The following is a 23,807-nucleotide window of genomic DNA, read 5'->3' on the forward strand; positions in this document are numbered from 1 at the left end:
CCGTACCGGAGATGTTCCATGTCTACCTCTGGCTGGGCAGGGGCTCTTGATGGTGGAAAACTGGTTTCTTTCATACCAACCAGCTGCTGAGCTGGTTCTCTCCATTTCCTGATGCTGTCTTATTGGTAATAATAACAAACATACACGTGTGAGTGTGTGTGTGTGCATATAACTTCAGCATATTGATTTTTGGGGCCACTGCTTCTCATCTGCCGAAGAAGATAATTCCCTGCTTTATTATGATCCTTGGAGTTTAGACTTATCCCTCTAAACAGAGAGTGAACTGGTAGTTAATTAAGCTTTTGTTCGAAGCAGCAGCAGAGGGAAGGGACCGTCTGCTGCAGCGCTTCTCCTCGGGGACGAGGGCCCCGTGGGGCCAGTGAACGTCACGTTTCTATCCACGCGGTGACGAATCCTGCACGCCACGGCGCTGGCAGGAGCTGAGAGCGGCAGAAGTAGCCCTGCCTGGCTCCCCGGCCAGCACTGCGGGTGCAACCGCTGCTCCCAGCCCACACCAGCACCCTCCCAGTCTGGGCAGATTGGATACTGCCTTTCCCCACCTCTGGACAATCCCTCTCCCTCGTAGACTTGGGATGAGGCTGGAGGGAGGCATCGGGGGGCACCATCTCCTCCCCGGTCCCTTCTCCCCACTGATGGCCCTCACCCCTAAGACTCACAAAATTAATATACCATGCCTTGCCATACCCTGGCCTTTTCCTGCTGGGATGATGCTGCTTAGCATGACCTGGTTCTCGCAGGATGCCTAGAAGGATCTCAGCACTATCATAGAATCATAGATTCACTATCATCTAGGTTGGAAGGGACCTTTAAGATCATCGAGTGTGTGTGGGGGTCCTGTCCCACAGCAAAATTCACCCCACGCTGGAACTCTCATAGTCCCCTGCTCTTTATTCCCCAGGATGGGATGCTCTGTTTTCCTCCCAACCTCTCGGGAAGGCGCAGCCAGCTCCTGGCACGCAGGAGGCAGTGATTTGGCTGCTCTGTTGACCACTTCACGTTGTGTGTTTACGTGCGTTAGGAGGGTTTCCAGCCCCATCCCGCTGAGCTGGGCTCAGAGCGAAGGGCTCGCTGCCGGCTGGAGTGGTGCTCTGTAGAGCAGCGAGTGGGAAACAACAGGTTTTTAAGGTGGTTTTACAGCTCAGACAGGGATGGAGGGTCTCCCGTCAGAGGAGCGGGAGCTGGGAATGGAGGGAGCTGGGAATGGAGGGAGCAGGCAAGAGCAAGGAGTTCAGGGGTGGTAGGACGCCCACAGCACCTTCATTAGTCTGCTGCTTCCCTCCTTTCCCAAAGGCTGGGTTAAGAAAACCAAGTGGTTTTGCGGAGAAGGCCAGAGGCACCAAAAGACTCCTGACTACACCTAAAATGACAAGGACTGAGGCACCCCAGCTGGAGTTTGGTGTCTGTCCACCCCAGTGGCTCTGCATGGTCATGTCCATAAAGTCCCCATGGGATGGGCTTCGGGGAGTGATGTCCTTGCCCAGATGTTGGGCTGCCTGTATTGAAGGTCAGGGAGAGCAGATCTAAGGCTTTGAACGTGGTTTGACAGCGCTGGCTGCTGCTTCTGAGCCACCCTTTCTGCAGATCCTCAGTCTGTGTGTCCATCTGCCTCAGCCCTGCTCAGACCCGCTGTGGCACTGACTCCTTCCCTGGCCCCCGCCCAGGAAAAGCAGGGATGAACACAAAAATCCTTGTGTATTTACGAAACCCTAAGGGATTTGATTTTTCTTCTCGCTTCTCCTTGGCAAAAAGTGCTGTTTCATGGGGAGAAAGTGCTGTTTTGTGGAAAATTTCCAGCTGTCTTTCGTCTCTGAGCTCGCCCGTGGCTGATGCTGTTGCAGCACGTGTTCCCCGGAGCTCTGCTGACCGAAGCCAGCCCTGGTTTACATCGGGGAGAAGGAAGCAGCGTGAGTGCCTGGGATCCCTATGGAAATGGGAGTTACGGTATCACAGCAGTCGTAAAACGGCTTTTCCTCTTCATCAGCCTCATGGGAAAACACCGGGATTCCGCACGAGCAGAGGAGCCCGCAATTAGTTTATAAAAAAGGGGGTGGTTGGGTGCTGGGAGGGTGCTGTAGTAAGTCCACAGACCTCCCGGAGCAGATGGTGGAGCCGTGCTGGGCTGTGGGGTTTGGAAGAATATTTCTCACCTGGGAAGCGAGCGGGATGGAGAAGGGCTGGGAGAGTGCGGGGGGAGAGCGTCCAGCCACGGGGAAGGCAAAGGGGCAGCTTCCCCCCGATGTCACCCTATTGCTTTATGGTGCCCACGGTGGTATTGAGTGTGGAGAGGGACGGCCAGCGTGGCACGAGGGGGGCCTGTTCGTACCACAGCCCCCCCAGAAAACAGCCTGGTCCTGTCCTGGAGCCTGGCCAAGCGTGCACACCGAGGACAACGCTCTCCTTCCAGCTCTCTCTAAATTTTGTGGGTACCCCATGGGGCGATGCATCTGCTCCCTCACCGCTGGTGGGGTGCACCCACACCCCCCTTGAGTCGGGGGCTGGAAATGGGGTGTCTCTGGGTTCCATGCACATTCGGCTCCTTTAATCCTGAGGAACTGGGAGGCTTTTTGTGCCTGTCACCTTCCAGCCGTGAGCCGGGAACACCTCTGCTGAGCTCAGCAGCTGCTTCTCCTGCCTCAGCTCTCATGGCCCCGTCTTTGTCTTCCCAAGGACGCCTCCGGGTCCCTCCACGCCACCCTGGCCCTTTCGGCAGCACCCACAGGGTTGCCTGGGGACATGGGGAAGCCACGTCGGGCCGTGACTGTTACCCCCCAAGGAAGAAAGCTGGGTGATGGAGGGCAAAGCTACAGGCAGGTGCTGTCAGAGCCAGACCCCCCTTTTTCCCCAAAAGCGGGGCTTGCCTTGCTCCCCGCACCCCCCAAAAGCAAACAGCACCCGTGGGGGCCGCACAGTGCTTTGACCCCCCCGCTTTTCCCAACAAGGGCCACCTCCATCTCTCGAAGTCACCACGCTGCGGGCTGTCACCCCCCCCACCCAGGATGCAGCCCCCCCTCCCCCCCACTGCGAAACGGCCATCCTCCCCCCAGAAATGCCTCTCCCCCCCCCATTCCCCGGGGGGCAGCCGCCCCAGGGAATAACCCCCCCCCCGCCCCGGGCACCCCCGCTCCGCAGCCGCTAGATGGCACGCCGCGCCCGGCGCAGCCTCCGCGGGGCGGTGCGGGGCGGAGCTGCCTCCGCGGGGGCTGCGCGGAGCGGTGCGGGGTGCGGTGCGGGGCTCCGCACGGGCTGCGCGACAGCGGAGCTGGCCCGGCGATGGGCTCGGCCGGCAGCGGGTAGGGGTAGGGCGGGCGGGGAGGTGCTCCGCGCCCCCTCCGCGCCCCGCCATGCGCCCCCGCGGAGCCCCGCACTCCGCCCCCTGAGCCCCGCCGGTGGGGTGGGTTTTTTTTTGGGGGGGGTGTCTGCGGGGGCCGCCCCCTCCCCGCTCCCCCCCCGTAACTTTGAACGATGATCACAGTCAACGCGGATGGGAAGATAATGGTCAGAAGATGCCTCGTCACCTTGAGACCCTTTAGGTAAAGTTGTTATTTTCTTGTCCCTCTCTTGTCCCTCCTCCCGGCTCTCCCCACGCCCTGCTCGGGTGGGAAGCGGTTGTAGGAGCACATTTTGCGGGGAGGGGGGGTGGGTTTCTGTAGTTTACCGTGGGGTGGGGGGGATTGAGCCCAGATGAGGATCTTAGGGATCCAGGCAAGTTTGCCCGCAGGTCGGTGTGCTGGTCCTGCAGCGCTCGCTCTCTGCTGGCTCCCAGTTCACTCACCACACCGGTATCTTTTTTTTTTGGGGGGTTAATTACAGGGCTTTTTGCCGCTGTCTTTTTTAATATCTTTCTCAGAGATGTTGGTACTCAGGGGGGGAATTGGTTCCTCTGGTTTAAATCCACTCGGGCTGATTTTGAAACCCGCCCCGCAGTGGCAGCAGGGCTGGGGTTGATATCCCAGTTTGGAATCCTCTGGCACCAGCATGCTGGTGCCCACCTATTGCTTTTCCCCCCATGTTGTAACTCTCCCCGTTTTTGCCTCCATGCATTCCTTTTCCCCCTCCAGTCCTTGCTCTTCAGCTTCCTTGTTTCGCCGGAGATGCGCTTTGGTTGTTTCTAGGCTTGAGACACATGGGAGATGCTGGTAATTGCTTGGGTTTTCTATGGGGAGAGGGACTGGTAACCCACAGAAGGAGAAAGTGCCAGGGAGCGAAGCACAGGGTGAGCCCAGCATGGTGGTTGCCAGCCCTCCCTGCTGTGTTTGGGGGTCGGGCATCACCTGGCATTACCCAGAGGGATCTTCTTGATGCCTTTGTGCTAAGCCCAAACCACTGCCCGGAGCTGGGAAGGAGGACAGGGATGTTCTTGCTCTGTTTGCTTGTGCTCAGGTTTGGAGATGTTGTCTGCCTCTCCCTGGGAGTTGTCTGCCTCTGCGCCGCTTGCCTGGAGGGATTCCTGCAGCTGGATCCCTCACCAGTGCCCTGGGGCTGGGGAACTTGGCCAAGGTGGTGTCGGAAAGCGATGGCGGAGCAGGGGCACGAAGGGTCCTCACAGCTTGGGCTTGCTCCGAGCATGGGGTGGGGAATGGCTGTGAGAGAGGTGGGAAGGACACACGCACCCCAGGGTGCTCTTTGCTTGGCCGTTTGCTTTCTTAAGTGGGCTTGAAGTCCGTAGTGAGGAAGTGAGAGGTCGAGCATCACTCTCCCCAGTGCCCCGGGCATCACTCCTGGGGCAGGGAGAGCCCATCTTCAGGAGTGACCTGGGATCAGGGTGGTCACAAAGTCCCGTTGGAGGTGAGGATGTGTGTGGATGAGAAGTTTGTGATGGCAGGAGAGCAGCAGGCTGGAGGGTCCCTGGTGTCCGTAGCAGAGCGGAGCCCCACCACGGTCCTGTCTGTGTGCCCTGGGCTGGCTTCTGCTCTCAAACCAGTGCAGACCAGTACGAGTATCACTGGAACCAGCGGGGTTACCCTGTTGTTAACCAGTCGGCTTTCCCTGGGTAAGAGAAGAAATTGCCAAGACCCTTCCCTAGCTCTCCCACAGTGTCCAGCTCAGTGCCTCTTCCACGTTGGTGTCCTGCTGAGCCTGACCCCTCCATGTCACAGTCCTGTGTCACCTTGCCCCCAGCCCAGCCTGGGTAAGCATTGGCACTGCCCCACTCCAGCTGTAACCTGGTGTAAATCAGCGCTGCTCCCCTAAAATCAACACCCCACCTTCTCAGCTGATGTGAGTCAGGGATGACCTGCCGGAGCAGGAGAAGATACTGGCATTCAGGATGGGTCCTGTAGATCAGGTGCTCGTTGCTGGCTGGGCAAAGCCTCGCTGCTCTGCAGAAGCCCATGGTGCGATCCCTTGCCTGGTATAGACTCCTGGCAGCGGTGCCATCAGTGAACGGGAAACCTGACCCTTTGCACCAAAACATTTAATTAATCACGCTCCAGGCATGTTTAGCAAAGCAATGCAAAGCCCTGAGCTGTGAAAGCGCCTGCAGCAAATAGGAAGGGGAGGGAGAGCAAATCAGTGTTTGTAGAAATGTCCAAGGATGGCTCTGACTTCATCTCAGCCCCAAAAGGTGTTTCACTTGTGCCAGTGCTGGATTCAGGCAAGAATTCACCCAGCTTTTGGTTTTGCAGAACACGGGGAGTTCAGCCAAGTCTGTCAGCTGGAAAGCAAAGCCAGGCTTTTCATGTGTCTATGACATTGACCAGTAAGAGAATTCACTGTGGTCCCCTTCGCGGGGGAAGATTCCCGTGGCTGAGCATCATTTTGACAGCGCCGCGATGGTGTTGGGCTCTGAGCGAAACAAGGTTTGCTGGAGAGGGAGTATCTTTTATTAGCCCGGCTGCTGCTGCCGATGATAGAAATTGTGGCTCAGCTTTTGGGTTCGAGAGACTTGGGTGTTGAAAACTTGTCTAATAAAAGATATTACCTTTCCCTGTAGCCCTTGTGTTCCCCGCGCACCTGTGTAATGTTCTCCCTGTAGGTCCCAGCTGGGTGATACAGACAGTCCCAGTGTCACAGCCCCGTCCCACTGGGTGCTGCTGGCCTTCCTCCCCCCATCGCTCCCCAGCTCATCGCTCAGACCCTCCTGGCCACATCCAGGTTTCAGTTGCATGGGCCAAAGTCTGCAATGAGTGTGACATCACTTCCAATTTTCACTAAAGACTTGGAGACTTTGGCTTCCTTCTCTTTTGGGCATCAAGCCAGAACCCAGAATTGTGAATAGTTTAATATGGGGAAGACGTGGAAAGGGACTTGGCACCAGAACCCATGCCCGGGTGATGAATTAAATGTGATGTGTGATGACAGGCAAAGCCAGCGTGCAGGGCAGATGTTACTTGGTCATTGGAGCTCCATGGTCTTCAGGGAGTTAGGCTTGATTTTGGAGGCAGTGCATGTGATGGACAATTTGGAAGATCTGAGCTCTGGTATGTTTTACCTACCGCATGGTAGTTGTTTTCTGCATAAGGAGTTTCTGCTCAGTGAGGGCTGGACCAGGCATTTTTATCCACGTGGATAAGATCAGCACAAAGTAAAAGAGATGGGTCCTCAGGCTGAGAGCCCATCCCTGCCACCTCCCTGCTCCCTGGAGTGCCGCTGCTGGGCTGGATCCACTTCTCTCCTAAATGCATCAATTCCAGTTTGGCTCTGATCCCTCTTTTTTTTAAGGAAAAAGCATCCTGCATCTCCCTTACTCTGTAATCCAGTCAAAACCAAAAAGATTGTGGCTCCTAATGAGATACTAGAGCACACATCACGTTGGAATCTCTTTCTTTCCTTCCTCTTTCTTTCTTCTTGGTGTTTCACTCCTTGCCAGAGTGTAATTATGAAGATTAAAATGTGTAAACAAGGTCTCGCATAATGATGAAGATATTGTCAATAGGAGGGGTGAGAAGGAAGAGCAGGATCAGCTCTGATTATTTAATCAGGTGATGCTTCGTTAAAACATCCCTTGGGGGAGGAGGCAGCTGGCAGCAGGAAGGGACCTTTGGGTGGGTTTTGTACCATGATGTGTTCGCAGGGAGGACCCTTGGTTGTGGGGCACAGTTGGGTTTTGACCTCCTCCTCCAGCTTGTCCCTTCTCCACTGTGCTGTTGTCCTCTCCTCCTGAGGAGGTGCCGTGGCAGACAGCTTTCCCCCTCTCCTGCTCTGAGGATGAATTCATCCCTCCAAGGCTGAGATGGGTGCTGCCATCCCCTCCGTTGTGTTCCTGAGAGCCTCTTCCAGACCCAGCACTGTGCCGCGTGGCTGGGCACAGGGTGTGATAATGGGAACGGACTAATGTCCCCGAAGCAGCCCTTCCCCGAGCAATTTATGGGACACCACGTTGCTTTGCAGCATCAGGTATGCTCTGCTGCCTCTGCAATCACGTTCCTTCTGGAGCTGGACCACGAATCTCTGGAAACCCTTCTCCAAGGTCTGCTTTGGGAGAGGAGCTGAGGTCCATAGTCATCTCCACGTGCAAACGCCGCAGCTTGATGGTTCATCAGCATCTGCTGGGGAGGGGATGGCTGTGCTCCGCTGGCGGCTGCTTGTAGGGCACGTGCCTATGGACAGGTCTTCAGGGACAGGAGCCTGGATTAGCCAAGTGCACGATGCTTTTTATAGCTTGTTTAAACTACTTTCCACCCCGCAGGGCAGGCTTATTCAGAAATAAAAGGGGCTTGAGCTGCTTCACTCTTGGAGCATCTGCGCAGGGATGTCAGGCAGTTTTATGGATGCACTTGAGTGTCCCCTCTCCCAGGTGGCCCAGCTCTCCCGGAGCCTGGCTGTGGGTCTCCAAAGGGGTCAGTGAGTGTTTGCGCTGGGTTGAGTGTGCTGCTCACAGAGCTCATTAATGCTAATGAGCCCAGGGTGTTGCTTTTTCTCTTATTGGGAGGGAGGGAGGTGAGAAGGGGATGGGGAGCTGCAGGGTGCTGCTTGTCCAGAGCCAGGTGACACTGATCTGCTGGGACCCAGCTGGGGACGGGGCAGGGCTGATCCGTGGGATGGATGGGGATTAGTTGCCTGTCTGTGGTGGGCAGGCCTGATCCTCCTCAGAGCAGGCAGAGGAAAGAAACCCTTTGCTCTTGAGCTGCCTGATGCTGAGAGGAAAGCTGCCCTGGGTCCATCGACTGTGTGAGAGCATCGTCGGAGCTGGCGGGATGGAGGTAGGGAGCCGGTGGGGTCCCATGAAGGCACCGTGTCTTGCTCAGGAGCCTCTCCAGGCGGGGGAAGCCTGGCTATGCCGTGCTGGGGCAGTAGGGACCTGCCCTGGGACCTCCTCCAGCAGATCTCCCTGAGGAAGCCCAGTCCTTCTTGAGCTGCTTGACGCTGTACTTCAGCTCTCCACAACATCTCCTGTAGCTAATGAGTGCTTTGAAGCAAGTTACTTTATTTGCCAGCCCTTTCCAGCAACAGATAATTGCAATGCTGGCGCGGTGTAGCCCAGACTTAGTGGCTGGTTCCTAATCCACTGCCTTTTAACTGCGCAATTACGATTCGATGGAGGGCTGTGGCGTTCCTTTGCAAGCCTTTCTCTGGAAAAACCTGGTTTCGGCGCTGGGTGGCCGCGCCGTGTTTCTGTGCGTGGCCCCTGAGCCCTGCGGATGGTGCTGTGAAGTTGTAAAGTGGAGTTACTGGTTCCTGCCCTCGGTGATTTGCTTCCCTTTGGCTCGGGGCTGCGAGAGGCAGAAACGCCAGCGGGCACCCCCGAGGGCTTGCTCAGCTCCCCATCCCACGTAGGATTTGTCTCTTTGAAGACAAACCCGCCGTTTCACGCGGCTGGCTGGCAGTTGTCTTTTTCTCCTTCTCCTCCCTGAATTTTTCCTTGGGTTTGGCCGGCTGAGATCCCCGCTGTGGCTCTGGGAGCTGCCGTACGTGGTGCCTGGCAGGGGCTCTGCCGGGGCTTTCCCCGTGTGTCTGTTGGAGGATGCTGCACCTCCACAGAGACTCGGAGGCGGCGGTGGCATCTCTGAGCAGTGGCAAGATGCCAGGTGTCCGTGGTTCAGCACAACGTGTCCTGCTTGCACGCCGGGGAGACGGGAGGGCTTGGCTTTGTGCTCCCTGGTGCACGTGAACCCCCCTGCTTGCACGGAGCTCCTGCCTTCAAGTTTTTCACCCACTAAAAGAAGTTACTGAGCTTGAATTTAGCCTGAATGGGAGCAGTGCTGAGAGCTCCTCTGACCGCAAGCTTGGCTGGGAGCGATGTGGGTCAGCATCCTGCCCAGCGTGTCCCTGTGGGAGCTGCTTTCCTGCCCTCCCGTCCCACGCTCTGGGTGAACAAAGCGGTGATGGGATGGTCCCACCACGTGTGTTGCCGGCGCGTGTCCCTCCTTGTTCTGCTGTGCACGGACGGGGCTGCCTGCGCAGGCTGTGCTGGACACAATGGCAAATACCAGTGGCCTAGTTACAGGGGAACAAAAGACCTTTTTTAAAAAAAAAAGTGGTTTTTTTTTTAGATCCTTTAGGAGGAAGGGAAGGTACAAGGTCTCTCTTTTCCCTGGACTCTCCAAGGAGCAATATGGGAATTGTTTATTGTGGTGGTTCCTGCTGGGGCTGTTGGGCTACTGGGCTGGATCTAGCGGAGCATCCCATGGGCAGTCGTGGTCTGGCTCAGCTTTCCCCCCGGAGGTGCAAGTCCTCTGCTCCCTCTCAACTGTTGGAGCAGGCTGTGGGGATTTCGGAGGGTGTTCTTGGGCAAAACCCGTTTGCTTGGTGCCAGGGTTTGGGCAGAAGCATCTCAGGGCTCTTCATGAAGTGCCTGTGGGTCTGGCCATGGTTGGGGTGAGGTGCTGGTGAGCTCTTGTGGGGCCGGGGCAGCAGAGATGCTCCTTCCCTGGGCTGGAAAGGGTGAACCGTGGGGATGGGGCAGCTGGGGAGGAGGCAGGGATTGTCCCGGCTGCCTCTTCCAGACACCCCCAAAAAAAGCAGCTTCTGCAGGGGGATTACTCTGGGGGGGTCAAATGGTGGCGGGGCTGTCCAGGAGAGAGCTGGTTGCTCGTCACACCTCGCTGCAGCTTTGCTTTCCATCCCGCAGGATATTCGTGCTGGGCATTGGATTTTTCACCCTGTGCTTCCTGATGACGTCGCTGGGAGGGCAGTTCTCAGCCAAGCGCTTGGGGGACTCCCCCTTCACCATCCGGACCGAAGGTAAGCGTGTTTCCGTGCCCGTCCTGTCCCATGGGATGCTCGATGAACCCCACGGGCACAGTCCAGCCGAGCTGACAAGCGCTAGGGATGCAGGGAGGATGATGCTCAGATGCCTCCATTCTGAAGGCTCCCTCCTGACCCGTTTTGGGGATGTCAGGATGGCTCAGGGTCCTGTTGGCCCTTCTTGCTGTGGCTTGGGGCGTTTTTGCAGCCGTGTGGCTAAAACCTGGCTGCACCCGATCCCGTGTGCTGAGGGTTTGGCTTGGGTGCTTGGGAGGGTTCAGTGCTTTTGGGCAGTTTTGATCTGCAGGAAGTGGAAACTGTTCCTTAGGGATGGAAAAATAAAAGGCCTCATGGTTTTGTGGAGGTACTGAAATGTAGACGAGAAATATTCTGATTCTTAGCAAGTGTATTTTCTGTTAGTTTTGTTAAAACACCTTTTTTGGTGAGATGTGCAGTCAGCTGAGGAGGCAGCTTCCATGGTGGGAGGGTTGTGTCCTGCCCTTGCTCTGGGAGGGTGTTGCTGCATCAAATTGAGCTTTGCCCTGACTTTTCCCTCTGCGGTCCCAGCCTGGAATTGTACAACTGAATTGCATGGAGGGAAATGCCCCTTGAACTCAGGTGAGCCGGGTGAGATAGGTTTGGTCAGGCCACTGGGGTCTTCTCCATACCAAAAGCATGGGATTTGAGCTTGCCAGCATGGCCTGGAATGTGATTTATGGGCACTAAATGCTTTCCTTGCGGTGCTGGAAGAAGTACTAGCTGCTTTCCTGCAGAAGGAGAGGACTAAAGTGGTGGTTTCCAGAAGTCGGATGGTGCTTGTAAACTGCTTAGTTGACTTTCAGAGAGATTAATGTGCAGCCTGTGGCAGCTGGCTTTGCTCTCTCCCCCGTGGATGGAGCACACGGTGCCTTCGTTTCTCCCCCTCTGCTCCCCTAATTGTTCCCGTCACCGACTCCATTAAGCCCCGTCTCCCAGGGGCTGGTGTTTGCCCGGCTGACCTCAGCCGGAGCGGGTTGCGGGATCGGTATTTTCTGCATGTTTTACCGTGGTCAGGGTACCTGCCCCTGCCAGCGTGCTGTGTTAATGTCCCTGTCCCCGTGCCAAGCACAGCTGATGAATGAAGCCTGGTTACAGGGGATTTCTTCCTTCTCGGGATGAGAAGCAGCACGTGAGGAGGGTGGGCAGAAGCCCCCGGACCACTGCATTCTCCAAACTCGGCTTTTAAGGAGATGGGTCTGAAAAGATTCCCGAGTTTGGAAGAATAAGTGACACTTGTTATAGCTGCCCTCTGTCCCAGGAGTGCCCCGGTGTCCCTGGGGAGTTTGCAGAGAACCAGAAGAAAGGCAGATAGGGACTGATTAACCGTGGGACCAGCCCGGGCTGAGACGTGGCACAGATTGTGCTGCAAAGAGCAGCAAAGGTTTCCAGAAACCTGCAGAAGCCCCTGGTCCCACCCCAGAGGACACTAAAATTGTAGTGAAATGATGGCAAAAATCATATAATCATAGAATATTTAGAGTTGGAAGGGACCTTGAAGACCATCAAGTTCCAACCCCCCTGCCATGGGCAGGGACACCTCCCACTAGAGCAGGTTGCTCAAAGCCCCATCCAGCCTGGCCTTGAACACTTCCAGGGATGGGGCATCCACAGCTTCTCTGGGCAACCTGTTCCAGTGCTTCACCACCCTCACAGTAAAGAATTTCCTTCTAATATCTAATCTAAATCTCCCCTCTTCCAATTCAAAACCATTACCCCTTGTCCTGTCACTACAATTCCTGACAAAGAGTCCCTCTCCGGCTCTCCCGTAGGCTCCCTTCAGATATTGGAAGGCTGCTATGAGGTCTCCCCAGAGCCTTCTCTTCTCCAGGCTGAACAAGAGAAAAATAAAATTATTCAGCTTCTTTATCCCCTTTCTGGATGCCTTGGAGTGGAACGGCTTTTCCCATCCTTATTCTTGTCATCAATTTAACCCAGATCTTTGAGTCCACTGATTCTCATCCTTGAGCGTCTCTTATTTACCGGACACAGTGTCAGGGCAGTGCTGGAGCCGGATCAAAAGAAACCTTCTTTTTCAGGCTCTTGCAACTCTGAGTTCTCCACTCTTCCTGCTTTAGGTTCGAGGTTGCACGGGTCTGGACGTCACTTCTGGTAATGGCTGGTTGGTCTCATTTAAAGAAGAAGAAAAAAAATAATTTTGACCTCTTAATTTTTCAAGCTTTTGGTCTCTTAGGTCTGTAACCGGTGAAGGCAAGTCCTGCTTTGTTAGGAAGCTCAGCAATTCAATGTAAAACCATTTTTATTTTTTTATTTTTCCCCCCTTTATTGGATGGATTTGCCAAGCAAGGTATTGCTTCCAGATGAATTGCTGCAAATTTGGCTGTTGCTGTGTTTCTTGTTGGGGAGGACTTTGGTTCATTCATGGTCTCACACACCGTTTTGAAACATGAAGTATCCTCTCTGCGGTCTCTGGAGGAAGGATGGCATGTTGGAAGAAGGTTATATTCTTTGTCCTTGGGACTTGGCAGGCACAACCTGAGAGGCTTTTTCTCGCTCTCTAACACTGGCTTCAGGCTTTTGGGGTTTGGCCTGTCCTGTGACACCAGTACGTAGGGACTGGCCGTCCTGTATGATGATGTAGCTGTTCTCAACTACACGGGGTGAGAAACCCTGAAAGCGGAGCAGGACCGAGACCTCAGGGCATGTACAAGATTGGAGCTGGACAGGAGCCGGCCAATGTCACTGCAGGCCCTTCTCTGTCACCTTTGAAAGGTTGTGGCTGTTGGGGTGGCTCCGATGGCTGGGAAAACCAACTATCACACCCATAGAAAAAAGGAGGAGGGATGATGCACGCTGGGCAACCTCACCGGTGCCGCTGGGAAATGGGGAGTCAAAGGCTCTGGGAAGCTGGTGAGATGGGGAAACTCCATCCTTGGAGACTTTCAAAACGTATCTGGCCGACGTGAGGCTGTGGACAGCTCGATCGGACCCTCAGGTCTGCTCTGCTTGGAGCAGGAGGTCGGGGAAGGGACCCCAGAGGTCCCTCCTGGCTGGGGAGATGCTGAGCTCACGTGGAAGACCTCCGAGTTCACACCGGAGTCGGTGCGGGTTGATGGGAACAGAAATGGATATGCTTTTTATTAGTGCTGCGAAGCCTCAATAGGTCTGTTTGAATAACGAACTGGCATTTAATTAACATGCGTTATGGATCCCAAGGAAACCCAAGAAATATTGCTGGTTGTTATTGTTGCTGTTAAGTGCACAATGCTGGTCTGAAGGAGCAGGTTAATTTTGCTGGGCTGATTAGCTCTTGATGTGACTAATGGTGGGAATCGGGTCAGTGTTCACACAAACCTGGGCAGATTCCGGGATGTTGGCTTCGGAGGAGTTACTGGGTGCACGGGCTGGGGTCTGCCATGCATCGAAGCCCAGATTGAGTATCTCCTGGGATTGGGCTTCTGGTGTGAAACCCTCTGGAGTGCTCTGGTGGTCCCGCTGGGGAAGGAGCCTGGTCCCTGCTGCCGCTCTCCTCTCTGCATGGACTCACCGAAGCGTTGGGTTTAATGGGCCCTTTCGAGCGTTATCCATTAATTGATTAATTGTGCGTTGCAAGCTGGCAGCATCCTCTCCCCATACGCCCTGGGTGCGGGCTGCTTTACCAGCGTAGCCGCTGTATTTAGTTGGGTGTATTTGTGGCTAGTGAGTGATGGCTCCTGTGGTCCTTCCCGGGGGTGATCCTGGCTTTTGTGGCTCTTTGCTCCGGTCCTTCCTTCCCCGTGTCCTGCCAGGCTCAGCAGCGATGCTCTGCGAGTGAGGCTGCCCGTGAGCTTAAACGCAAAGAGCCGGGGGGGTCAAGCCCAGCACCCGAGCGCTTAAAAATTGTTTGCGTCGGGGAAATCCTGTTGGGTTGTGGATAAGTGGTAAAACCCACAAATCACGGTCCAGGCCAGGCTGGGGCTGTCCTGATTTCCTCCTGAGTGTCCTGACCAGCCCAGGATGGAACCTTGGGTGTTGCGGTCCAAGGGGAAGCTTATTAAAACACCCCAGACTTGCTCGGAGCTTTCCTGGCTTCTGAACTCCGCGAGCAGCCGATCAAAACCAAAATGAAGATAGATGTGAGGCAGGAGCATGAAAAGGAGAAATGGATAATGTCACAGTCCAAAAGTTAATCCCGTTTTTAATTTTATTTTTATATGTGAATCCCCTTCTCAGAGGCGCTCTGCAAAAGCCAAGTTTCTCGGTGTGTGCCAGAAATCATTCCTCAGATGGATTCTCTGCTTGGTGACTTGATGCAGCAGAGGCTTTGCGTCTTAATGATAAATAAATAAAAAAACCTTCTGAAATACAAGTTATTTTATCCTAATCCGCTCCTGTCAAGTAAACACAGACAAAGGTTCCTTTGTTTTGAAATGGCCACCGAGAGAATTTGTTCTACAAACAAAGATCTAGATAAAAAAAAAAAAAAACAGCCAAGTCTATAAATTTTCAATGTGGGAGACGCTCTGGGAATGACTCGAGAGACTGAGTTTTCTGTGCCCTCTTCTCTCCTCCTCTTTAGAACTGAAAATGTTTGGTTTTTTTTTTTTTTTTTTTTTTTTAATTCCCCAAGCATCCTTCTTTCGAGCTCTCTTGGGCCAAGGGGCTGATCCTGCAAACGCACCAAAATCTTTAATGGTGGTGCTTGCGGCGAGGCTGGGGAGGGATTTGGCAGCGGCCGTGCCCCGCTCTGGTTTCGGCGGCGATGTACATCCCGCTGGTGGAGTTTGCTGCTGCAGGGGATTAGAGGCAGAAAATAGGTTATTAAGCGTTAAAACATGATTAGATGTGGCTGGAATATTGCCCGCAACTGCTGTAGCTGGTTTAAAAAATGGAAAGACTTCTCATTTCTCCTGGTGTTGGTTCCGGCGTGGTAGGGTAGGAGGTGCTGGAGGAATTTGCTGCAGCCCCCAGGGACATGTAGGACAGGTCTTGGTGTCCCAGAGTGGCTGGAGCTGAGCTCTGCCCTCCCTGTGGGCTGCTGATTCTTGCAAGAGGGCTCTGATTTAATTTCAGCTGACCTTGGTGGTACTTTGATGCCAGTCTTTGGGTGGTTCATGCGGTTAGAGCTGTCTCGGAGCTTGGGGTCAGGGTGCTGCAACAGCAGCTCTCGCGCTGAGCTCCGTGAGTCTCGGTGCCTTTGGGAAGCGGTGCTTTGCTGAGCACTGGAGCTGTGTGTTACTCTTTCCAGAACTGTCTCTTCAACCTGTTTTCAAGTGTTTCTTGCCTGGATTGGTGCTCAGCTTGAGAGCTCAGCACCTGCCTTTCTCCACCCCAAAGTGAGCTCCCCGCGGCATCTCCAGCTGGTTTCTGTCGATGACCACACTCGGGCTCCTGCGTTGTGTTTCCTCAACTGCTTTGGGAACAGGATCAGGGGGCAAAGGAAGGACAAGGGTGGGGGAGAGCTGATTTTAGAGCACAAGTTGGAAAACACGAGTGAGCGGGGATGAAGCCTGTTCTCTGCGAGGCTCTTGCACCTTGCCCCAGGTTGCTGAGATGTGGTTTGGGGTCTGATCTCCTTGGGGCTGCAGGGCATGGTCACCGATGAGATATTGTGGACTGGGGCAGGGGGTTTCCCCAGTCCTACAGCACTGGGACTTTCTGCAGCTGGGCGATGTAAACTGCCTTGACCTGGAATCTGTCTGGAGGTGGGCACTGCAGCAGTGTCTGTGGGGGCTTCCCTTGGTGCGTGGCACAGAAGCGCAGGTGGCCAGAGAACAGCTTCTGCTGCGGAAGGCTCTGAGATTTGGTCATTCGCTGTCATTTTGCAGGGAAAGAAAAATAAATGAGGAAAAGTTACGGAGAAGGCCTGCTGGGGAAGCCCCACTTGCTGGGCTGGATGCAGGCTGTGGGTGAAGCTCAGCACCGCTGCTCTCTTGGGGTGTCAGAATGGCTCTGGCTCGTCGCGTTGGGATACGGGAGTCTCGGGAGAGGTCCAGCAGACAGCAGCCAAGGCATGTTGTACTGGAAATGGTGTTTAACATCACCTGGAAGAAATCCTGCCTCGCTCTCCCCAAACCCAGCACCCCTCCTGTGTTCCAGCTACTGGAATGCTCTGCCTCTCCCGCGGCTGTCGCTTGCTCCAGTTCCTGGAGTCTCACCTGCTTAAAGCAATTTCTTCCATCAATGAACACAGAAGAGGAGAGAGGGGGAGATTGTTTCAGGCTGTGCAGCACAGCTGAATACTTCGGTGTTTGTGGCTTCTGTTTGTCTCCAGAGCAGGGGTGTTGGTGGAGGGAGGTCGGAGGGGTGGAAATTGTGCTGCAGAAGATAATGTTGAAGGTTGTTTGGGGTTTTGTTGTAGGGCATCTTCACCGTTCCAGAGTCATAGTACCGTGAAGTGATGGGATCTCATGTTATTTCAATGCCTTGAATTGCTCCCCGAGGAGTGGAGCAAAGAGGCCAAATAGAAATGTGAGAACCTACATGATCTCCTCGGAGGGGTCCTTTGCTCCCGCTCCTGTCTCTGCTGGTTTTCTTTCTGCTCCAGCAGCATTCCCCAGCTGGGTTAGCGTGGCCAGGTACCATCGCCGTTTGTTCTACAGAAGATGCGGAAAGGTCAAGCTCGGATTTGCTAACGATCAGAGTGAGCTTGAATAATTCTGTCATCTTCCCTCGCGGTCAGCCGTGCTGGGAGGGGAGGAGGAGGAGGAGGAGAAGAAGAAGGTCTGCGTTGCGTGATCCTGACCCCCTGCTTACCCTCTGCGTGCGGCTCATCGCCAGGGAGGACAGCAGAGGGGATGGCTCGACTTGGCTCCTCTCTGCCGGCAGCAAGATGCTGCTCAGCCCGAAGGAACTTTACAGCAGAACACAGATGTGTTTGTCCTCCCATCCCGGTTCCCTCTCTTTTGGGAAAGGCAATTTCTGGACCCATTTGCAAACTTGGGTCGCTGCCACCTGTGATAGATCCCAATCTGCTCCTTGATTACTTCTCCTCAGCAAAGCACATAGTTCTTCTAGCAGGAGCTTGAGTTGGTTAAAATACCCAAAAGTTGCTTTGTGGCTTTGACAGCCCCTTTTCTTACCCGACCTCGGTGGAGAGAGCACCCGGGAGCGAGAGCTTGGGCTGCTGCCTCCCTGAGACGTGACACACAGACGTGTGTTTTGCAGTTCCAGGGATGCTCGTGTTCCCTTTGCTTTCAAGAAGTCACACGACTTATAAATTTATCTTGCTGCCTTTAATGCACAGTGAAGGCGACAGGAGAACGAGGTGCAAAGACTTGTGTAACCAAGTGACGGGGATGGGGGGGGGAGGGAGCCGGGCAGACTCTGCTGTGCAAACTTAGCGCTAATTATTCCTATTTTTTTTTTTTCCCAAATGAGTTACAACCCTCTCCTTGTGTTATGTTTTGCTGTTGTCTGCTGAGCAGCTCTGGATAACTGTCCGCAGGCAGCGCCCGGGGCGCTTGTCCAGGCGGAGGGATGAGCCTGTTCTCACGATCTCAATCCAGAATTTACTTATAGAAACCCTCTCTAAAGGCAGCGGGAAGTTCCCCGCTCCGATCCCCTCTTCCCGCAGTGGCGGTAGGGCCATTAACTGGAGCGTGTCCCTGTGGAGAGGGTGTGGGTGAGCGGGTGAGTGTCACCTCCCTGGCACCAGCTGGGACACGCAGATCCTGCCTGTCCCCGATGCTTAATTTTCATCCTGCTGCATCCAGAGCTGGGTTTGAGTCTCCTGGTGCCTGTGGTCAATGGAAGGGTGCCAGCCAGGGGGCACCCATGGGGAGGAGCGTGCTGGGCAGCTCTTGGATTCCTGGGGCTCATTTCCAGCCTCCCTGCGTCTGTCCCATCCGAAGCTGCTCCAAGCAGCTTCAGGGGCCGGAGCAGCCAGCGGATGCTGCACGAAGTTAGTGCCAAGCCGAGCTGGTCGATACTGGGAGCATCTCCTTGGCGAGGAGCCGTGCTGAGGAAGGTGGGCTTTTGCTTTTTCCTCCTCCAGAAGAAGGCTGGGGCGGTGGGTCCGTCTCTCTGGCTGGCCCAGAGATGCTGTGCTCTGGCAGCTCCCGCTGCTCAGGACCGTCCTCTTGCTTCCTCATTGTCCAAGCACCAGTGGGGAGGAGGAGGTTAATGGAGGTGCCAAAGCAAGGCAGAGCCCAGACGCAGGGTGAGGGCTTCCTGCCTCAAACCCTGCCTCCCCCTCACCCAGACTCGATCCCTGCCGGCTCCTGCCAGATGCTCGGTGGTTCCAGGGGCTCTTTTAAGTGGATAACGCCGCACGTGGCAGCGATAACGACTTATTCTGCTCTTCCCGTTGAGTGTGGGGAGGCTTCTTTAATGATGGGTTAAAGCGGTGCTCTGTGCTGAGGAATGGCTGCTGGTGATGGCCATGGGCAATGCTGGGTGTGACAGTGGGTGTCAGCTGCCCGCTGTGTAGCATCCCTGGGTGTTGGTCCTGCCATCGCACCCCCATGGGCAACACAGGGGTGTCCTTAATTTGCACCTTTTTGGAGCAGACCGGTTCTTTGCCCGGGTGGAGGAAGTGGGGGTTGATTAAAAGTGTGTCCTCTCCTGCGTCTGCTTCTTCTGGTGTCCCTGTGGGCACCCCGGAGTCCTGCATCCCCCATCGGGCTGGTGAACATGCATCATGTTCCCGTCTCCAACCCACACTTGGGAAGGGAGTTTAAAGTGGACGTGTAAAACTTTACTGCTCTTAAAATTGCTGAAATTGCTGTTGCAGGCAGGGGAACGAGCGCTGTCGAAATAAGGAGAATAAAGGCATGCGTGGGGGGCTCCAGGTGACACCAGGGGTTAGTGCCCGCTTCTGCGGGGCTGCGCTGGGGGGGTAAAATGCAGATTGGTGCTTTGTGGGGCACAGAGGGGTAAGAAGCGGTGTAAGGGCCGCTGTAGCAGCGGTTAACACTTAATCCACCCTGGGAACATGTCTCTTTTACTGAAGAAGTGCCCGTGTGATACAATTGCTGCTCGCAATTGGATGCCTGCAGGCTTAAAAAGAAAAGTAAAAAATAATGCCACTGAACTTATTGGAAGGTGGAAGTGTGAATTCATGAGTCTTAAACTGGTGGAGCGGAGATGACGGTGTGGGTGCAGTGGTGTGTGCTGGCCCCTTCCCTGCCACCACCATGTCGGAGGAGGGAGGAGCAGCATCCCGCTGGCCCCGGCACTCTGTTATCTCCGTAAGCAGCGACTCCCAGGGAATGATTAAACCAATTAATTGATTTTCTATAGCTCGTAAGGAAGTCAAATGGCATTTCCATCAATGTGTGATGAGCAAACACCCCACCACGGCCAGGAAGAATGTTAATGGCTCTTTATGCTTTTATTACCCCTTCTCACTCCTAAATCAGAATTCATCCTGAGCCCGCGAGGCAGCAGGTACTTCAGAAAATAAAACTAGCACAGTGGGAACCATAGCAGCCTCTGTAAAAGCTGTTTTTTCCCACTGATTTATTTGTTTCTCTGGCCTAAACGAGAGAGCGGGGCTCGGTTCAGCTCAGGCAGAGATTAACTGAGGCTGGTCCCATGGCTCTGCCAATGCCCCCTGGCTCCCGCGGGCTCTGCTTTGGGCTGCTGCCCCGTTCTGCTGCTGCTGGAAGGATCTGGCTGCCAGGCTCGGCGGAGGCTGATGGGTTTGAAGGAAGGGGATGATTTATTCACCCCTGGAAACTGAGTGGCAGGATGCCCGGCAGTGTTTGGCCAATATTTTTTGGCTGAAGGAGAAACGGTAATCATTTTGGAAATGTTAAAATTAGTGAGTTCTGCTGGTTTTGAAACATAGCGTTTTGGGGCAACTGTAAATAAGGCTGTGGGCTGGAGCGCTGGACGTGAGGAGCCAGAGGAGTGATGGTGCTGCTGAGCACCTGAAGACTTTCTCCGGCTGGTTTTGGGGTACGCAAATGCTGGGTTGAATCCTTCCTCTGCCCGAGGGATTTGGGCTGATTTCCTGCGATCCTTGGGGCATCGGCTCCTGATAACATGATTTTCCCCAGGTCAGCAACGGAGGCCGTTAGGAGGAGAACTAGTTGAGTTAAATACCGATGCCCTTGGAGCGATGCCTCTCTTGAAAAGACCAAGGGTTGGTGATGGGGGGGTCCCTGGCTTGTGGGTCTGTGGAGCTGCTCTGGGGCTGCCCCTCTGCCGTGGGGCCGGTGTGTGCTGCTCATTGCCTGGAGCTGGGGGTTCTGGCTGCAAAACCAGGGTGCAGTTTTTCCCCCGGTGCTGACAGCATCCAGCCTGGTGCGGGGTCCAGCCGTGCTCCGGGAACCCCAGTGTCCTCTGGGCTGTGCTACCGGCAGCTGCCCTTGAGCCAGCCTTGCGCTGGAGCACTTGTGTTTTAGGAAGCAATTTAAAATCGATGTTAATCTTGTAGTTTGAAAGCCTCGCCTGCAGTGTGAGGTGTTTGGAGCACTGCAGAACAGCTTTAAAACGCAATTTAAAATAGTGCTGGCTGGCAATAGAGGAGCAACTAAAAATACCCTGCTGGTACTTCTTAAAAAAAAAAAAAAAGTGAAAGGGGAATGGAGAAGGGGGAAAAAGATGGGGTTAAATAAAGGAAATAAATAAAAGCTAAACTGCAGCTTGTGCTGAAGTCGTGGATATTTGTCTCCTCTTCCCCAGCTACCTGCCGGACCAAGCTCATTTTGCCTGGAGAGTGGTGGCTTGTGACAGGGCTTGTGGGACCATTCCCATGCCCCACGGGGGACTCCAGGTCTGTGGTGTGTGCTTGGGGGCGAAAGGAATAAGAAAAGTTGGGGAGAACAGCCCTGCACTCTCCCTTTTGGTAATGAAATGCTCCTGTCTGTGAATTTAAGTGTCTATTTGTATTGCTCAGCTTCCTGCCTTTTCTTATTTATATGGAAATAGGGAGTGAACATGTGTTAGGATGGAGATAGAGAGCTGCAGTCTGCTCTTACAGGCGCTTCCTTTCAGGTAGGGGGGCAAGAGGAGCTGGTTTGGCTGGAGAAGCAGCAGGAGCCCCTTCTGTGGGCTCAGCTCGGGGTCCTGCAGCTGAAGGGCTGCCCTGAATGAGGGAGTGAGACCCCAGACCCAGTGGGGTTGGCACAGGGACACCGCCCTGGCACCCTCCCTCCATGCTCTGCGAAGCAGCAAACTGAAGGCAGGGCTGGTGGCACCTTGGGTGGAGACTGAGGTTTCCTCAAGACCTTTCTCTAACCAAACTCCTCCATGAAACCTAGTGCAGCATCCTGCCGGGGAGCATCACCTGCTGAGAGCATCACCTCCCCATGGGATATTGCCCTCCTGGGGGACATCACCCTCCCAGGGGAGGACCTGCTGGGGTGCGGAGCTGCAGAAGGAAAGCAGAGGTATGGCTCATCACTCATGAAGCCGTTGGCAGCACGGGAGAGCAGAGCCCAAGTACGTGACTGTCCGGGAGTAGGGTTGGCTCCTGGCTGGCTGGGTGGTGGCACAGGGCTGCCAGCCCCACGGTGCCGGAGCCAGCCGTGCAGGGTGTTGCGGGGCCTGATGGGCTCTGCCTGCCCATGGATGTGGTGAGGAGGAGCAAAAACATCCCTGAGGCTGCACATTTGCCACTGATTGCACAGCAGTGGATGAGGGGATGGATAAATCCAGGGGGCAGATGATAGCAGGCAGGTGGGACATAATCCACTTTACCAGCCGGTGGCTTAAGGCTGCTTAATTTGGCTGATTACCAAGGAACCACTTGGTTGCTGGCCGTTTCCAGCAGCTCAGCAGCAGATCGATGGTGCAGCTGGAGCCGTACAGAAGCGTCCGCTTCACTGGCAGCCCCCAAGCTGCTCCGTGGACTTCTCAGGGTGCAAATTGCTGCTGGTGGTGGTGTGACAACTCCCTGTGTGCCTCCTTGTGCTTTTTGTGTTGGGGCACTGGCTAAGCAGGTCTGTGTTTTTTTTTTCTGTATAAATTAAAATAATAAATCCATAGCAATTTAATGGTGAATGTGGGTGGGTTTGCTGGAGGCAACAACTGGCTGGGTGCCCTCGAGGGGTGCAGCCGCCCAGCGGGACCTCCTCTGTCCCCAGAGCAGGTTTCCCCCAGGGTGGGCGCTGAAGGTATGGGGATGGGAGATGGCCATTGCTGCCACCCTGGTCCTGGGCTTTCTTGTTGCCGGTTAGTGCTGAGTCTCTAGGCTGTGATTTTAATGGATTATGCGTCAGGGTTAGCCGGAGCCCTTGGCTAGTTGGCTCTTTGGTCTTTTAATCTGCTTGAATCAAAATCAATAGTGAAAGTAAATAGAGAAGCGTGGGAGGAGGAGAGACACAAAGGGCTGGTGCTTTGCTCCCGAGGTGCCTGGGTGGGTGCCCTCTGGGAGGATGGGGTCCCCGGGACAGCCCTGGGTAACGGTCACCCGAGGAACTGGGTCCAGCTGCGCTGGGGATGCTCCAGTTTCTTCTCTAAGAAATCCTTCAAAAGTACACTGTCCTTTTGAGGGGTTTAAGTAGCCTGAAGTTGTCCTTTAAAGGAGAAAAACAAAGCAAAGCAAATGATGCTTTAGATTGAAATGAATTCAGCTGGTATTTTCAATGGACGTAAGTAATATCTCACCATCTCAGAGCAAATTCCCTGCTTGTACTGGAGCGTTGAGCTGTTGCGAGACAGCCAGGCAGGGATATGACTTATGTCTGAGAAGTGGTGGTGGGGGGAAAAATCAACAACAAATCAGCCACGTTATGAACAGCGGAGATAAATTGTGGAATTGCATTTTAAATGTCAGGGGGATGTTTTGGCGCCGTTCACACCGATGTGGGCCCAGGTCTCCCCCCGGGAGATGGGCTCTTGTGGCTGCTGGGTTAGGGAGGCTTTTTCTCATGTTGAAACTGGACCGGTTTTTAGGTGGGTGGGCTCCCTGTAAGCAACCAAGGCGAGATGCCACCTCTGCACCCGCGGGGTGGCACCAGGGTCCTGCACCCGCTAGGAAGAAAACACGAGGGATGTGTTGGGCCGAGCACCGTTGTGCAGCTCCAGCACCATTTCCCCTACGTGTTTCTCTTTCCCCATCTCCTCACCATGAAGCCAGCGCTGAGCGGTGTGACACCCCTCGAGCAGGATGGGGCCGAGTGACCCAGGGACAGGGAGATGTCATCTGGGTCCAGCAGCTACGCAGGGCAAGGAGCTTTGAATCAGTCCAAGCAGCTAAAGGGAACACGCCTCCAAAATGCAATTTTTTTTCTCCTCCCAAAGTGTTCCAGCTCCTTTTGAAAACCTCAGCTCAAGTGTCCTAGTGCCACACGCAAACCTGTGTGATGGGGTGACATCCCACACACTCCCTCCGTGCTTGTGAGGTGCTGGGTGGAGCTGGCTCCCAGCTTGAGCGGTGGTGGGGAGGCGTGGGGAGGATGCTCGGGATCCCAAAACACGATGCCTGAGCATGGAAACTCCATCCCGTGTGCTCCTTCACCCTGTGGCACAGCCTGGGCTTCGCCAGCGCCGCTCCGCATCATCTCCACTGGTCCCAGCCCCGTGCCGCGGCCGTGCTGGAGACGCTGCCTGGAACGCTGCTTTCTCAGCTGCTCTCCTGCGCCGTCACCCCGAGGCATCTGGCATTGAACTTCACTCTCGCCTCCAGGTCTGCACATGTAGCAAAACTCACCCCCACGTCCATCCTGGCTCCCGTTCCTGGAGGTTTCAGCAGCAGGTAATGGCAGAGGGTGGGACACCTGCCCAGGGATGTG

At 54.8% G+C, this 23,807-nt stretch overlaps 1 protein-coding gene across 2 annotated transcripts in view; it reads left to right on the forward strand.

The window, feature by feature from the left end:
- The first annotated feature begins 3,483 nt into the window (after nt 1-3,483).
- MGAT5B (alpha-1,6-mannosylglycoprotein 6-beta-N-acetylglucosaminyltransferase B) overlaps nt 3,484-23,807 on the forward strand; it is a 66,318-nt gene continuing 45,994 nt past the window's right edge. For both annotated transcript variants that reach the window (XM_074160107.1, XM_074160109.1), the window contains exons 1-2: nt 3,484-3,551; nt 10,031-10,143. In XM_074160107.1, the coding sequence (XP_074016208.1) occupies nt 3,484-3,551; nt 10,031-10,143 (181 nt within the window). The remainder of the gene's footprint in view (nt 3,552-10,030; nt 10,144-23,807) is intronic.

The sequence above is a fragment of the Numenius arquata genome, chromosome 17 (genome assembly GCF_964106895.1).
Source record: "Numenius arquata chromosome 17, bNumArq3.hap1.1, whole genome shotgun sequence".
In the NCBI taxonomy this organism is placed as follows: domain Eukaryota; kingdom Metazoa; phylum Chordata; class Aves; order Charadriiformes; family Scolopacidae; genus Numenius; species Numenius arquata.